At 47.4% G+C, this 16810-nt stretch overlaps 1 protein-coding gene across 1 annotated transcript; it reads left to right on the plus strand.

The window, feature by feature from the left end:
- The first annotated feature begins 6626 nt into the window (after positions 1–6626).
- On the plus strand, positions 6627–14781 carry GHRH (growth hormone releasing hormone). Its single transcript, XM_057378400.1, has 7 exons — positions 6627–6886; positions 10086–10185; positions 11014–11145; positions 11762–11866; positions 12476–12613; positions 12910–13006; positions 13867–14781. Exons 2-6 carry the CDS (start codon positions 10106–10108, stop codon positions 12971–12973), a joined length of 519 nt encoding a protein of 172 aa, XP_057234383.1. The 5' UTR covers positions 6627–6886; positions 10086–10105; the 3' UTR covers positions 12974–13006; positions 13867–14781.
- Positions 14782–16810: the final 2029 nt, after the last annotated feature.

Raw genomic sequence — 16810 nt, forward strand, 5'->3', positions numbered from 1 at the left:
CCCCTAACAACCGCCCCTGGCAACCATCCATAACAGCCGCGCCTGGCAACCGCGCCTGGCAACTGACCCTAGCAACCATCCCTAACAACCGCCCCTGGCAACCATCCATAACAGCCGCGCCTGGCAACCGCCCCTAGCAACCATACCTATCAATCGCCCCTGGCAACAGCGCCTGGAAACCGCTCCTGGCAAGCACCCCTGGTAACCGTGCCTGGCAACCATCCCTAGAAACCATCCCTAGAAACCGCCCCTGGCAATTGCCCCAGCAACCATCCCTAACAACTGTTCCTGGCAACCGCCCCTGGCAACCATCTCTGGAAACTGCCCCAGCAACCATCCTAGCAACAACCCCGTCAACCATCCCTAGCAACTTCCCCAGCATCCAGCTGTGGCACYGCGTTGCTCAGGGTGGCCTAAGGCAGTGCAAGGCCTGGGATACCTGGGCAGTGTGGGGTTGGGGGCTCCATTGCCGCTTTCCTCCCCAAAATCCCTGGGGTTGCTCAGCTTCATGTGCTGCGGGCGGTGGGAGCCTGCGGGTGCTGACACCCCAGTGGGTGACAGAATCACCGAATCAGTGAGGCTGGAAATGACCTCTGAGTCCAACCTGTGAGCCAACACCACYTTGCCAACCAGACCACAGCACTGCATGCCATGTCCAGTCTTTCCCTGAACATCTCCAGGGATGGTGACTCCATCACCTTGCTGGGCAGCTCCTTCCAATGTCTAATCACCCTTTTGGTGAAGAAATTCCTCCTAATGTCCAACCTAAACCTCYCGTGATGCAGCTTAAGGCTGTGTCCTCTCCTCCTGGCTGGGTGCCTATGACAGAAGTACCCCAGGCCTTTACACCTCAGGGTTAATGTACTCACCCCCTAAATACATGCGAGTGTTTTAATGCCACCATCACTAATAGGGCCTTTTTAGTCCTGGTGGGTTTCTCTTTATCCACAAGATTTTCATCTGCTCCCTTGACACACTCTGGCAGCAACAATTAAGATGTACTTCTCGCTTTGCTCTTGACAGGGACTTTATTTTTATTTTTAATGTCCCATCCAGTTTCCAGCTCTGAACTGGAGATGTCTTGATAAGACAACCTACAAAGGGAAAAATGGCTTGGGCTCTGTTTTGSTCATTTGTGGTATTTAAGGAATCTGATTAATTTTGCCCTTTTCCTAACCCTAAACTATCAGAAGTGCCAGGCTGGTTTTGCTGCAGACCTTTATTACCAGAGAGCCTAAACCCTTTGAGGAAAACCTAATCAGTTACTTATCTACTGAGGAAGTMAGGTATGGCATTTGGAATAAAAGGATTTTCTAGCCTGTTACCAAGCATTTGAATTAAATGGATATTCATGATAACCATTTCAAAGACTTTCAGCAATTGGATTAGAAATCTTTCATGTTTTTTTTAGTGCAGAAGATTTTACAGACAACTGGAGAACACTGCTGAAAGAGTGGCAGAAGCCAGAGACACTTGTACACAGAAACTCCCCTGGCATAAAAATCCTAAGAGAAAAATTAGYCTTAAACAGAGCTTTCCCTGCCCCTGGTGAGTGGCAAAGGGATAATGCCAAAGCTCAGGAAAGCAGTAAATTCTGCCCTTTCACCCAAACATTGACTATTTMGGATGAAAAAACATGGAGGAGGAAGAAATAATTCTTGAAAATGTCAGGAGAGATCATATCAGAAKGGATTAACAGACAGATTAAATTCTTCCCAGTGCTACCAATACACTGAATGTGCTGGTGCTGCTGCTCCACACACCTTCCCACAGGCTCCAGTCCTTGCAGATGGAGTTTGCAGGCAAAGGGGAAAATACCCTCATGGATTATAGCCATTACTGCAGATTTCATTCCTTTTCCTCTCTCCCCAGCCCAAAGGGCACTACTCACTCTAAGYAGAATCAGGCAGGTGAAATGTGCAGCTTTTAGCAGCTCCTGCCCCTTCTCTCCCCCTTTATTCCCCCCATGGCTGCCAAACCCTCCAGGCCAGGTCAGGGGTGCCCCAGCCTGGGAGCCACAAGCAGATGGTGCCATTTGCCCACTCTGGCTCCCTATTTCACAGCAGGATCACACTGACCCCCTCCTTGCACCTGACTGTGAAATAACAAAGAAGGGAAGCTATTTATTAAAATAAAGGGAAGATTTTTCCAAAGCCTACCAGATGCAAGTGGGATTTAAAGCTATAATTGATTGGTACAAGTGGATGTACCAATTTTGTCAGCACTCAATTTTAAGTAGATACAATGCTCAGGCAAGAACTCATTCTCCAAATACAAATAACCCTTGCTTTTTTTYCAGTTCTTTCTACATTTCTTCTTTGGTTTTCATTGCTGTATTTCCTGCATGTCTTTGCAGCCAGGCCTCTTTATTACCACTCACTGAACGTGTGATCCCTGTGCTCCACGGTCTTGTCATCCCCTGGTTGCACATTTGTATTCAGCCAGGAAAAAAATTACTCACAACTGCTCTCATTTCTCAGCCCTTACTGGAAACACAGTTTTCCTCATTCCTTCTCCATAAACCACCTTTTGCCTTCTCAATGCCACTAACATCTCACTCATATTCTGGTTTTTATCAGAGGYTTTTCAAAGGATCAAAGCTGCCTCTCCCTGTTCACTGATTCTGGCTGTAAAATGGTGTAACCGTCTAGCTAAGGCTCCTTTCCMAGCTGAAATGAGAGTGGCAAGACCAAAAATGAGCTCCTTAATTACTGACATTCATTCTGGCATCTCAGCTGTGTCTGCCAGGRTTGGAAGAGGAAGGAGATGGTATTTAGAGAGCCAGAAATTCAGGAATCARTAACTCTCAAGCCTACAGCCGAGTRTAACGTGCTGAYGCCTGGCTGAAAGTCTTGGCAGTTCACTTGGGTGATGCTGAAATGCTCCAGAGCTCTGCTAGGAAATAAACAGAGCCAGCCAGGTACAGGYTCTATAAATGGATCCCACCTGCAGAGCCCATTGGGCCTCCTGACAGATGCACATCTCACAGGCTGCTGCCATTTGCTCTGTTGTGCAGGCTCAGGGATGGTTAATGTTTGAAGATTAAGTGGATTTTTCAAGCAGGCTTTTAACACCATGAGACAGTCCTTTACRACAGCACTCCTTGCACATTTTGAATTTCTGATTTGTTTTGTCTATTTTTAATCTGATCCCCTGCTTCAGACTCGTTCTCAGAGAGCAAACAGTGCTCTCATCCAAAGTGTCTCCTTCCTTGAGATTATTTTGATAAATGTTTGTATTTGGCTTCCTACCAATTTGRATTCCYCAAGGGAAAATTCTCCCCAGGAAAYCTATTGATGTTCAAAGGGTTCAGTCCAGAGGATCTGAAGGTTCAAGTCTCAGCACTTTATCCTTCCAAGAAGGAGAAACCAAGYCTCACATGATTTTCTAATGTCAAATCTCACCACACTTGCTGAGTTGAAGTTTCGGGGTTTTTTTGCTTCTTCCTTAGAAGGAACTGGCAGCACAGGCTACATCTTGTCTTTCTATCTCATTTTGGTTTCCTTGCCTTCCACGGAAATGACTGGATTTTTACAAAGAACTTAGGAATGAAAGTTACTGTGAACACAGCAGTAATGAAYGCTGCAATTAAATTATTATGAACTAATTACAATGTGCCTGAGTTCTGCCCCTTGGGATAAGACACCTAAACCAAAATGGGTTCCATCCYACCTCTATAATTGCAAATCCAGGCAAAACCCTAAACCTTTTAGCCTTAGGCAGTTCTGTTTAATTTACCATTGGGGCATTTGCCACAAGTTAGCGCCCATCTCTCAAAAGCAAACCAGAGGGAACAGCTGTGTGGGGTTTTCTCGGGAGTGCTGGAGGCTGGAGAAGCTGGGGACCAGCAGCCACCCTGTGTGACATTCTGGAGAAGTGCAGAAAAGCTTCTGATAGCTGAGAACACAGAATGTTTTTTTTTTTTGCCATTTGATGAGTTAGTTCTGATTGTCATTAGTTCCAGCCCCACAAGGTGAGCAGGAGCATTTCACACGCTGCTCAGCTCATCTGAACCTGTTACACTGTGCACCTGGAATAGACAGAGGTGATTTTTTAAAGCATGGCATGGAGAGCAGGGGAGGTATAGCTGAGAGGAAATCAATACCTGGGAAATTGCTTTAGGTTCYTAACCCTGTGTCCTTTGCCAGCAAGGGATTGGCACTGAAATAAGAGTAGCTGGCATGTGCTTTACCCAAGCACTGTGGGGAGGGTGGGTCTGCTTGGATGTGACTCTGAAATCTGCTGTTCCAGATGCTGAGGATACCTGTGGAGGCTCGTACCTGGCTGTAAATTCCATCAAGCTTGCACTGGTATAAAATTGGGTTCAGAGGGCAACCAGAGAGTTACCCACTGCTCGTGTTGGCATGAAGATCTGTGGAGGTAATGAGTGCTACAAACCTCTGGTGTGGGAGCCAGGGGATGCTGACAGAACTCGCTGTGGCAGGGAGGAGAGATGGGGAGAAACTGGGAAAGTTTTAGGGACAAAACAAGAGCTATTCTAAAGAGAAAAAGCTGTTCACCTTGCAAATGAAGTTTGTCATCGGTTGTGCCAGATTATTACCAATACTAAAGCGAAATTCCTGGGAGGAATGTTGCCACACAGCGAGTATGTTTAGACTCGGAATGCCACTGATAGTCCTGGGGCAGCTCTGGGGCTGTGGGGAGCACAGAATTGTAGCCAGAGTCCCCTTGGCACTTGCAGGGGCTCTGGCTCTATGAGTGTGACTGCCCTACTGAAAAAATGACCATGAGAACAGAGCCTGCAGCTGCYGGCTCAAATACACACTGCAACACCAAAACTGGCTCCAAACAACTCTGGATCCTATCACAGCCTGTAGATCTTCATCCAGGCAGCAGTGGGAATCCCAGGTGCTTCTGCTGCAGAAGCAGCTTCACAAGTCAGAGGCAGAACCCACGGGGCCTGGTGGAGGAGCTCCACAAATGACCCCTCTGGGTCCTGGGAAGACAGGATTGCTTTGATTGGAGCTGGGACAGGAAATCCCAGGGACAGAAAAGCTGCTCTATTTATTGCAGAACTCCTAAGCTGGATACACCCGACAGAGCCTGGAGGGTTTTTAGAAATTTCTGCTGTTTCCTGCAATTAACCTCAAGTCATAAAGAGGGCTGGATGCTGTGGGTCTTGTTGGGTCCAGCTGTGCATGACAGGAGCCCAGCCCAGGCAGCACGAGAAAACCCCTGGGATGATGGAGTTTTATAGAGCCTTCTGTGAAAGCAGCTCACTGGAGATATGAACACAGATCACAGCCCTCCTGAGCCAAGCTGGGCAGCAGGCAGCTATAAACAAGYCAGTTACAGACTGATTCTCCTTGATCTACTGATTCTCCTTAATCTGAGAAATACTGCCTGATATCACACGGCTGCTCTGTGTCAGGCATGGGGCCAAGTGGATGGAGAATCAGCTCAAGCCCAGGCTACAAGATAATACCCTGAAACAGTGTTGGCTCTCGACTGGTTTAACAACATGGTCTGATTCATCTGTTCAGCCTGTGCAGCACCAAGACGGTGGAAGAAAAATAAGTCATGCTGAAAAATGAGTGCAACCAGCCTCACACATAAGAGAACACAAACAGATTCAAAAAAGCTATCAAAAATCCCTTTCCCGTTTGCAGGGTCTGCATGCAGCTGTGTGTACCAGCACAAGGATTTTGGAAAACCTGCTCKGTGCTACTCAGAAATGCCCTTCTCCAGTGTCTCCAGTGGATGGGACAGATGATATACCTGCCTGAATTGCAAGAAGCAATGAGAGGCAGTAGCAGAGTTAGACCATCACTGGATGGTTCTGACCCCCTGCACCATCCTCCCTACCATCCCTCTCTGCCACCAACAGCTGTGATGCCACTGTGGTGCCAGGGGAAAAAATTTGGCAGCAGGCAGACATGAATCATCTCACTTGCTCAAAAYCCTTCCCATCATCGAGTCATGCAAGCCCTGAGACAGGACACTCTGTGTCCCCATCAATTCTGGGCATTGTGAAGCCAATATGAAAAATCTGGCAGGTGGAGCTCATGCTGGCACCTCATTTTGAACTCCTCTGAACTGTCCTGGTCTTCTTGGCACCARGGCTCTGTGCACATTTTAATGGGGCTTTCGTAAACCTCGTTTCAGGAATGAGCACAGCTGCCAGCACACGCAGCCCCCCAGGGAAGAACCCTGCCTTTCTCCAGAGCACATGAATGGAGCAGGGCTCTCCAGCTGCTCTGTGTGCTTGGTGTGAAGCTGTGATGTTTGTGAGGGACTGAAGCACGAACTGCCCCCCTAATGCAGGTATGAGTAACAAAGGAGAAGGAGGAAAAGGCTGATAATCAAAGAAAAATAAAATAGCAAAAAGATCAACCCTCCTGTTCAGGCAGTGTGATAAAGTACTGATGGTTAACTCGCTCTCACTGTGGAGTAGAAGCAAAAAACGCAGTTGCAGAGGAAAAGAGAAGTTTACCTTGCAAAGTGAATTTGTCATTCACGCTGCCAGGTTATTTCTGTTATTATTTGCTCTTCACTCTTTGAGGGATAAAGAGAAAAAGTGCAAATGACCCCTGAGTACAGGCACAACCCCCGCCCYGCCACCTCCGCACTCACAGAAAGAGGATGCAAACACAGCCTTTGAAATTCAGAGGATAATTGATTCTCTGACGCGTGGAAGCCCACAGGACTCCTGAGGGAGCTCAGGTATAAAAGGCAGAGATGCACATCCCTGGCAGCCAGAGGACACTGGGGGAGATCYGGGAGTGTTCTCCCTGCTCAGCACGAGTCCGGGTCCTGCCCGGCACCCAGCGGGCTCACGGAGCAGCTCCAGAGGAGAAGTTGGATTTGCAACCGGGGAAGGAGCACCTGGGCAGCACCTGAGAAGCGCTTGTTTTCTACGGGAACGGTAAGTGGGAGCCTCTCTCTGTGTATTTAACGAGATAATGTCTATTTGGAAGTTGGAGACAATTAAATTCCACAGAAATGCAATCAAAGTTGGCATCAGGAATGAGCTTTGCCAGGTACAACAGCTTTTGTACCATACCAAGGTTTGTACTAATGTGTTTTTGTACCAARTTATAGAATGAAACAATAATTGAACTACACCATAAATGCAARCCAATGGAATATGGTGAGCTTTATAAAGCAGGTTAGATGTTTATCAGCTGTAGCAGTTTATCTCTTTTGCTGTGTTGATGTGAATTGCTTTTACCCTGGCAAATGAACGGTGTTTTACTCACCCAGCAATGAAACTGTTTGAGCCAAACCAAAGTGTGAGGAGGAACRCAACGGTGTGCTACAGGTAATGCAAAGCCAGCCACGACGAGRCACAGGGAGGCACTTAAAAGGATTTTTGCTTTTCTAATGCAGCATTTTAGGGTATAAAAKTTTCAGCTTTATAGAACAGCAGGCATGGCAAAAGCTCCATTTCATCTACACAGAGGTATTTTTAAGACTGCTCAGGTTGAGGTTTCAGAAATGGCAAGAGGTAGTTACCCAGCTCTCCAACATCACTGTCACAATGCTGCTGCTCCCTCTGCACAGGATGGAACGAAGCTATTACGCTTCATCTGCTGGAATGGTGCTAAAAGCTCTTCATCTTAAGGGGAATTTATTTATTAATCATTTTTTCACATGCTGCCAGAATGGCAAGTGAAGGTGTCCCTCATCTCAGGAGAATTTCAACGGTGACAATGTTTTTCAGAGCTGTCATTCTGCTTGCACGCAGGGTGACACTTCAATTTCCCAGCTTCTCCTCTGAAATAAAAGACACATCTGGGAAGGGATGTAGGATTTTCATTTTTGTTTTATTCTTGGGGGAAAAGGGAGACAGACATACCCACAAATCTGGAAGCAGGCTGTAGCTAAGGGAGAGAAGATAAAGCAGGACAGGAGAAGAAGGACAAAAACAGAAACAAATAAAAAAATTGCAAAGAAACTAGTAGTAGAGAAATAAAAMCCCCCTCAAATGTTCAAAAAGCAATTCTAGAGAAAAACCCAACRTTCAAAGATGAGAAAACAGAGGCAGAAAGTGGTAACAGGGTATCCAAGGAAGAAGGAAAGGAAGCAGACAACGTTGGGCTAGATTTTCATTTACACTGACACTTCTCAACTCACATGGAAGCTTCTCTAATACTGATTAAATCTCCTGGTCGGCACTTTGTCGAGATGCTGGTGCCACAGTCTGCTGGGACCCCTGATAGATGCCTTAGATCATTTCCTCTATCTAGAAAAATCTGACTTGGGATTTTCTTGAAGATAATCAGGGAAGAGGCACAGAAGAAGCACGTTTTTCCAAGTTAAAATGAAAAAAAGAAAAAAAAGAAAGGGAAGCAGGGGATTTGTCCCAAAAGCAGAAGTCCTGTACATCTATCAAAGTCCCTTTTTTCCTTCTTTTAGGCATTCCTTGGCTCTCTGAGGGGCCAAAGTGATTYTGTAATMGAGCAGGGGCAGGAGATKCCACCCACGAGCACAAGAAGCTCTKCAGGAGCCWGGGGCTCCTGTGCCATTCCCAGGGGAAATGCTGGGGAAGCTGCTGGTCCCCTGGCTGGGAGCACAAGCAGCTGGAAACAGGGCTGAGAACGACTTTGTGATGAGAAACCCCATTTCTTATTGTGACACCTTGTCCCATGTCTGTCCGTGCACTTCTGACACTGCCACCAACTCTGTTATCACCTTCCCAGTGTCAACATCACACCCACTGGCAAGACCTCAGGTCTTTCATCAGCCTCCTCTTCTCTGTGCTCATCTGCTCTGTCCAAGCAGCGAAGAGAGCTCACTGATGATGTTTTCATCAGAAAGTCCTCCCCCATCAGTAAAACCCACTGCTTGAAAGTTCACTTGAGCAATCAGAAGTCCAACCAAACCCTTTCCATCTGGAAGCTGCTCCTTTTACAAGGAAGTATTATTATACATCTGGAAGAAGAGGGCTTTTTTTCTCCTCTTAGGGAGATCAAACATCTTTCTGCTCTTTTCTTGTGTAAAATAAGACAGGGAACAAGGAAACTCGGTATTTTAAAGGTTTCTATCCGCATTCTTAAAGAATCTCCTTTGAGCAAAAGATCAGTCGCTTTCAATGGAAACTCAGGAAGAGCAGCATTCGCTGAAATACCTTCCTACTGTTGCTCGCTTCCAAGGACAAAAGCTCGGCATTCAGCTCCCGGGGGTGTGTGACCTCGGGCGACTCTGTCCTGAGTCATTTCAGCTCTTCAGCCAAGCCCAGGACACGAAGCTTTGCAGCCAGGGCTGCACACCCGGCTAAGCCCRGCTCAGCTCCCACCAAAGCCGGGCTCAGGGCTGTGCAGGTGCCTCCAGAGCGGCAGGACAGGGGCTCCTCTCCACACAGCAGCAGTTCAGCCCTTCCAAAGGGACATATTTCAGTCCAGTCCCCTCTCCACCCCCGCCTGGCTGATGGMACACTCTGTGTTTTGTTTGGCAAACCAAGATCAGCACTTGCCTTAGATAAACAGCTTTGTCAGGGTTACCTCTGCCAGTATTTTACCCCTCTGCCCAGGAATTCTATTTGGATTTCCCCGTTTCCCCCAGTCTCTGGACAGCCATGGAGGCAGCCCAGGCAGCTGTCAGGCACAGACCTGTGCCGTGCAGGTTCAGCCATGTGAGCAGGCATGTCCTGGGGAAAGCAGGGCAGGAGAGATGCCAGGGATGGTTCTGTGCCAGCAGTGAGGCTCCTGTCACACCCCTGCCAACTGCTGCCCCCCATCCAGGTGCTTTTCCAGCCTGTGCAGGGATCCCTGGGGCTCACAGCAGCCTGAGAGTGAGCTCTGCTCCACCCAGGGCAGCGGGATGGGTCAGGGAGGGGGTCCCACAGCATCAAGCCCCGATGGGCCCTGCCTCCTGACCCAAGGAACACAGCAGCTCCCCAGGGATCACACAGAGCCACTGCCCCCAGGAACTGCCCTCCTGGGGAAGACTTTGCCACACCAAGACATCTCTGCCTTGGGAAGCACCACAACCACAGAGGAACATTTCCAGACCCTTCGTGCCGAGAAATGAGCGGGGGGACTGAGAACACAAAGGTGGGACTTGGCCTCTCCTCGTGGCCTGKAGCACCTCACAGCCCTGACTCACACTGCTCTGCATTTCAGGTGACTCCAAGGGGTGGAAGATGCTGGATAAGGCCACCCTGCTCCTGTTCCTGCATTTAGTCACATGCTCCATCTCCTCTCCTCTCTACCCAGCTCTCAGGTAAGTGCTGAGTGCTTTATGCACACTCTCACTCTGCCTTATTTCTGACCTTGTGCAAAATAAGCAGGTGCCAAATTAAAGTTGCCAGCACTTCTGAGAGCCAGATGAAYTCTAAATGTGTTTCTAGGCCTATTTCTTTGCCCTGTCTTAATTTTTTGGGTACACTGCTGGCCTAGGGGTGATTTCCAAAGCAAGCAGGCACCTGATGGAATATTTCAGCCCAAACAGTTGGGTTTAGAATTTAATGCTGGGTTCTATAAAGGGAAATCTGGCAATCTCTGGGGCAGGCAGCACCTTCAGCTCAAACACTGATTAAAATTTGTGGCTGCAGGGCACCTGCACTGAAGTAAGAACTGCAAATATTCTAGTACATGAACTCTACAGATACCTATTAATATTTCAAGTATTTCCTTGTTGGCTCTYAGAAGTTGGAATATTTCTTTCTACCACTACAAATTGACAGAAGCACAAAATTGAGCATTGCCTTCTCTAATGGAGATTTGCAACATTCACAGAAAATRCTTTAGCCTTGTGTCAAAGCCATGGCACAATGATAGCAGAATCATTGGAATTTTGCTCAAAGATGATGGGAGCTCAGMGAGGGGGATGTGTGTTTGAGGCAGCTCTATCAACCATCTCTTCACTGYTGGAAGAGCTTCAGGGCAGTTTCTAGCTGGGGAGAGTGACAGACAGTACTTGTGTTAAAGCTAAAATGGGATGACAAATGGAGAAAGAAAAAGCAGGAAAATAGGGAAGAATGGTTAAGAAGACTGAGCCCTGACTGGCATCTGAGCTCAGCTCACAGGGTGCCTGGGGTTTATCTTGCAGGTACAGCCCAGGGCCSGTTGCTGGCAAGGCCATGAACTTCCAGCTGCAGCACAGCAGCTCCTTGCAGAGCCATAACCCCTTGGCAGAGGCACAGCACGAGGAGGGTTTGTTAACAGACCCCACTGAGAAAAGGTTTGTACCTCACCTGCCAGCCTTGCTGCTGCACAGTGCGCTGGTTACGGCGTCCTCCCCGGCCCAGGAGCAGAGCAACAGCTCAGCTAGTCCCAAATCACCACCATGTCCAGAGCCACATCCTGCTGTCTCCACCAGCAAGGACATACTGACAGGGGCAGGCTCCTAGGCTCTCCTTTCACCTCTGCCTGGAGATGGACTGTGATTGTTGCTGTCTGAAGCACAGAGGACTTGTCCTTACAATAGCAGGACCAGCTGAGTGGCTCGTGCTTCCCTTACCTRTGGATTTTCCAGAGCCTGGGTCCAACCACAGACTAGAGACCTGCTGGAGCTCCTGTCACCCCATCCCAGACATAGCCTTCACAGGAGGTGATGGTGCTGCTGCAGARCACAGGAATGCCCCAGCCCAGCTCTGCCCTAGACATTTTGTCTGCTTTCTCCGTGTCAGGACTGAACTCCCTCAAATCCTTTTACCCTCCAACACTAATACAGTCCAATACTACAACRTGTTTGTTGTGGTTACCTGTCCTGATATCAGCACTGTTACCCCTGGGGTGTTTTTTTATTTCTCACCTGGAGGGTTCCCTGACAGCTCACTGTGCTCCTTTCTGCCCAGGATGCAGCGCCACGCTGATGCCATATTCACCGACAACTACCGGAAATTCCTGGGGCAGATTTCCGCCCGAAAATTCCTACAGACCATCATTGGCAAGAGGCTCGGGTAAGCCCCAGCATCCTGCTGTCCTGGGGCTGAGTTTTGCTTGTTACCTGGGCAGTGCCTTTCACACACACAGCAGAAACACTGCCTTTCTCTGCTGAAGGAGTGAATCTCTCCTGCTGCTCCATATCCCAAAGGGCATCCTGCATCCCTACAGTCTTGGATCCCCCTAATCACAGCTTTCATTAAGCAGCCTAATTAATCCTTTCCTCCAAGGCTGTAAGCGTCAGATCAGCTGGGAGTTCTACCACAATACCAACAAGCAATAATACTAGCAAATAATATTTGCAATGAACATGCACYGGCAGGGAGCAGTAATTCTTGGCCTGGTTTGAACACAGAAAGCAGYCTCTCCATTACTCTGGGCTAGTTAGATCAGATTAGTGACTGCCACTAAATAAGACCAAGTGGTCAGATGTAAGCCAGCCCCCCAATCCATTTTCAAACAAAGCAGCAAAGACAGTGACCAATTCCTTGCTGAAATTAAGYAGAATGTCCCTAGGCTCACTCCCAGCAGGTTCCTTTGCTGTACTGCTCAGCCTGAGCCAAACTTCGAGTGAGGGACAAAAAAGYATCTCAGAAACAAAGCTGTTTCTCATCTTCACCTAACAGAAGCAGCAAGAGCAGCCCAGGAGAAGGGGTGCAGGAATTCCTGAGCAGGCGCCAGTCTGACAGCATCCTGATGGACAGCCAATACCACCAGCAGATGGTACTGAGGGACTTCCTGGGAGCCATCCTGCACAGCCAAAGGTGGGTGGGAATCAGTTCATCATCACCTCATGGCAGGAAAACACCCAGGTCCTCACTGCTGCCTGGCTTCCAGATGGGAAGCTTCTGGGCTGGCATTTCAGGAACACTCAGGGAAAGAATAAGGCTGACCCCAAGCAGAGTGCAGATAAGAAAAGCCTGTTCTGAGACAGCCTGCAGCACACACARCCCACATCACTCTGCTGCATTCTCAACTTCCTAATTCAGCAAAATAGCAGCAGAAAAGAGAATTTCTCTCTTGATCCCAGTTACCCCAACCCTGTCCTCTTCCTTGACAGGCCTCACGACATGGACAGCAGTTGGTTAGAAGGCTTTCCCAGCACCTTGGCTAAGCTCATGTAAATACTCCTCCTTTTTCCATCTCCCCATGCTCTGGTGAGTACCATTCCAGCTCAGTCCTGTGTATRACACACTGCTGCTWYACTGCTCAAGGAAKRTTTGAAGGCTCTCCTTCAATGATGYCAGATCCCACTGCTCTCCAKGAAAAAKGTGCTTGCTGCAATCTAAGGAGGAGAAAACTCGAATCAATTTTGTCAAGTATGTAAAACCTGTTAGTTTGAACAGACAGACCACAAGTGCTGTGAAGCTGCATGTGGATGCTTACAGCAATCCCAAACCACCCTTGCAAAGCTCTCTGAGATAGTGCGCCTGAGTGTTTAGGTCAGGCTAAAGGCAGACAAAAGTCCTCCTCCAGCAGCAGAACCTGTCTCTAGATCCCCAGGACAAGTCACATTTTCCCTGCACTGGACAGCAAAAGAAGTTTTACTKTTTTCTGCACCCCTCACTTCTGAAAATAGTCAGCTGGAACTTGAATTATGCTCGAAATCTTGCCAGCCCTGGGGGGCTGAGAGGCAGCAAACCATCCATCCTTGGGGATAKCTTCACCTGTACAATGATCAGTTGTCCTGTGTGAAGCAACCTCATCTCACTGTCCTGTCCCCCAGCAATGATGCCTGTCCAATCCTGCCAGCACAATATAAAGGGGTGTGRAGAGATCAGTGTGCACACTGAACAAAAGAGGGGCTGGGGAACAGGGGGAAGATTAGAACTCTGCATAAATCATGCCTATGAATTCAGCTGTGAGAGCATGACATTCCAGCTTCTCTTGCAATGCTTGACTTGGCTGCCTATCCACAAATAAGGTCAGTCAAGAAAAGCCTCCTAAGGATGGAAAAATTTCTCTGTGTGCTTATGAAGTTTTCTGGTAATTCTCTTTTCTTCCTCTTTCTGTCTAGAATAATTCAGAGCTCATGGACCAAACTGTACAGTGAGCCCTTCAGAGCAGTGAAGACACTCCCAGATGTGAGCAGCTGGAAACTGATGCATACACTCCTCAGATCTGATCAAAGGAATGCAGCACTGATGCACTACTTAATTTGCTCCAGCCTTTACAATTTAACTCCCCTCTTGAAATACTGCTCTGTACTGAATCAGAAAAAAAAAAAAAAAAACCCTCTGTACTTTAACCTCAGGCTGCTTTACACACAGAGACTGAAACAACTGATACACTTGTAATCCTGGRGACATTCTGTCTATTCATTAAGGTTTGAAATCACAAAGTGTAGCAAAATTTCTGCCCAGTCATCATTCTGTTTGAGGGCCTGATTAATAAATATGAGGCCACCAAAAGGCACCTTTAGGCAACTTAGTAAATTGATTACAGCCTCCTCTAAACTGATGCTGATGGCACAACCACACACAGCAGGGATCAGGGTGAGGTGAGACATGAATCCACMCATCTCCCATTCACTGGAAATGCTGCCCTGGGCTGCTGCTGCCTGATTCCCTGACACAGAGCCCTGGCAGCACAATGAACACTGCAAAGCTCAGCTATGGTTACTGCTCAGCCTTGAGGAGCTCAAACTGAAGCTACAGCTCTGCCAGAGCTAAAGGAGGTCCCTGTGCATCAGATTGGGCTGTCACTGTCTCAACTCRACATCCTGTTGAGTGCCACTCCTCTGTGGCTACAGTTATAACTGTAAATGTTATTAAAAGAGTAAGTTATAAGCCCAGTGGTCTTATACCACCACGTCCTCCCTCTCACCCCAATCCCCCTATTGTTTGTGTAATAATTATGTCTTTAGAAATGTAAATAATACCAGGATGGGTCTGCTGTTCCATCAGCAGTGGGAAATAAGAGTTGTTCTAAATAAACCTGTCCAACAGCAGGTCAAGATGGCTCTTTTGTTGAGATGAGTTTCTTGATTCTGTCCCCAGAATGGAAGATGCTCCTCAGACAGTGGTCAAATGCACCAAGGATGGTTCAGAACTGGGCTAACAAAGGCACCAGCTGCAGTACCAATAACACCAAGCTGGAAATACAATATATAAATGTATGTTCAGGCCTCTGAAGTCTTCCCTCCTTGCACTCCAACAATTCTTTGATAGTCTGCAGTAGTTACYGTTCATTTTTCCTCAGGTAACCATATTTTAGGACAGGAGGCTCCAGTGTGCCTGGAAATTAGTTCATACTTGCCAAATCCCTACCCTTTACATCCCCCCCTGTGCAGATTTTACAATTCCAGCACTAAGGGAAGCATTACAAAACACCCAGCAGGATGKAAAACATCGAGGGCATGTTGAGGGAGATCAGTGAAGCTGTGACAGCAGCAAGTGCACTAATGGATAAATGCTGCCCCTTCCATGGGCACGCAGCTGCCAGAGACATCAGCCATCCTTGTGCTTCAGAAGCACACAAAAGAATCACCCGAGGAGCCTGGCTCAAAATGGGTTTGTAAACCTGTTATGTAACAACACACTCAAAGCCACTAGGACTCACTMACTTCAGGAAAGGAATTACAAAAAATGAAGCAGCTTACTAAAGTAGAAAGTTAACACGTAGCAAAAAATATTAAACTCTGTTAAGTGACATAAAAGGCAAATGCAAGCACTAGATTGGATACTCCAAATAAAATCAAAGACCTATCAATATTTTGGAAAGTGTTTGGGTGATTAAGTCTGTGTAATTAAATGAGTGGGTGAGTACARCTACTTGGAATGAAAGAGACTCCTTTGSAAGTTCGGTTTGCTTCAAACTGAGRAAGCAATTGCTCAAAGTCTGCGAGATTAAATATAAAAACAAATAAGGAAAATCAGAAAACATCTGAGGAATAAAAGGCCAAAATAATAAAAACCATCTTTCCCACTGCATACCCAAAGTAGTAGAAAAATYAATAGCAACACACACAGCTGGGAAAAGATACATCACAGGGGCACTCCATGGTTTTCCTTTTGCATTTGTGCTCTCCCTGCGTAACATACTGCAGCTCTACAGGCACAGGGAAAGCTCTGTCCTAGCATGAAGCATCAGCAGAAAGAATTAGTTATAAAAGAAAACCGTGAACTGAGCAGTGACCAAATGTGAATCTTAAAAAAAATATTCAAGGGTAAATTACTATGAATAGTGGCTTAGTTATTTCTAGCCTAAAACTCCTTTAGTCCCAGAGGACTTGAGTGCAGCCTGAGATCCGGTGTTTGAAGGAGTGCAGAGCAGGTCACAGGAGTTCATTAAACCTCTGTGGGTCCATCATAATGTTTACAYTGAACAAGCAGGTAGGAACTGCTACAAAGAGCAGGAACAGTGAGCTAAGTGTGAGCARCAGCATGGGGGAGAGCCAAGGTGGATTCAATAAAGTGGGGTCACGTCTCACACACATGAAATGCGTTGGAGGATTCAGCTCCACACCCTTTATCCACATGCTTGSTTGCTGATGTAATTTTCCTGGCTTTCCAGAAGACATTGATAAGGTTCCTTTGCCAAAAGGCCTTTAAGGCATGCTCTTGACATGGGATGAACAGGAGCCAACACTTGGATGAAGGGAGGGAACAACTGTGAAGTTTCTCACATGGAAGTTGCTCATAGGASCAGATTTTGGTTTTTGGTTATCACTATGTGAGTCCTTCAGTAACACCCAAGTCTGCTGCCTCAGCACTGCTTGGTGGTCCTGAAGGGAGTAATTAAGTGGGAAATTAGAGCTCGAGTAACTCAAATGTGGCCACATGRCAACCAGCAGAGCCCTGGCTTTTGGTTTCATAGAAGACCAGAGGCAACAACCTCCATCAAACTCGTATTTGGAGTGAGGTTACTTCCAGAGGMTGCAGAGAAAGTGAAGCCCTCACAGGACCCCAAACGTGCCAGGTCAGACACAGCCAGGCTCAGCAGCACCACAGCTGGCTCCC

Source organism: Malurus melanocephalus, unplaced genomic scaffold, assembly GCF_030028575.1.
Source record: "Malurus melanocephalus ecotype Western Australia unplaced genomic scaffold, MMel_1.1 scaffold_356, whole genome shotgun sequence".
Lineage (NCBI taxonomy): Eukaryota > Metazoa > Chordata > Aves > Passeriformes > Maluridae > Malurus > Malurus melanocephalus.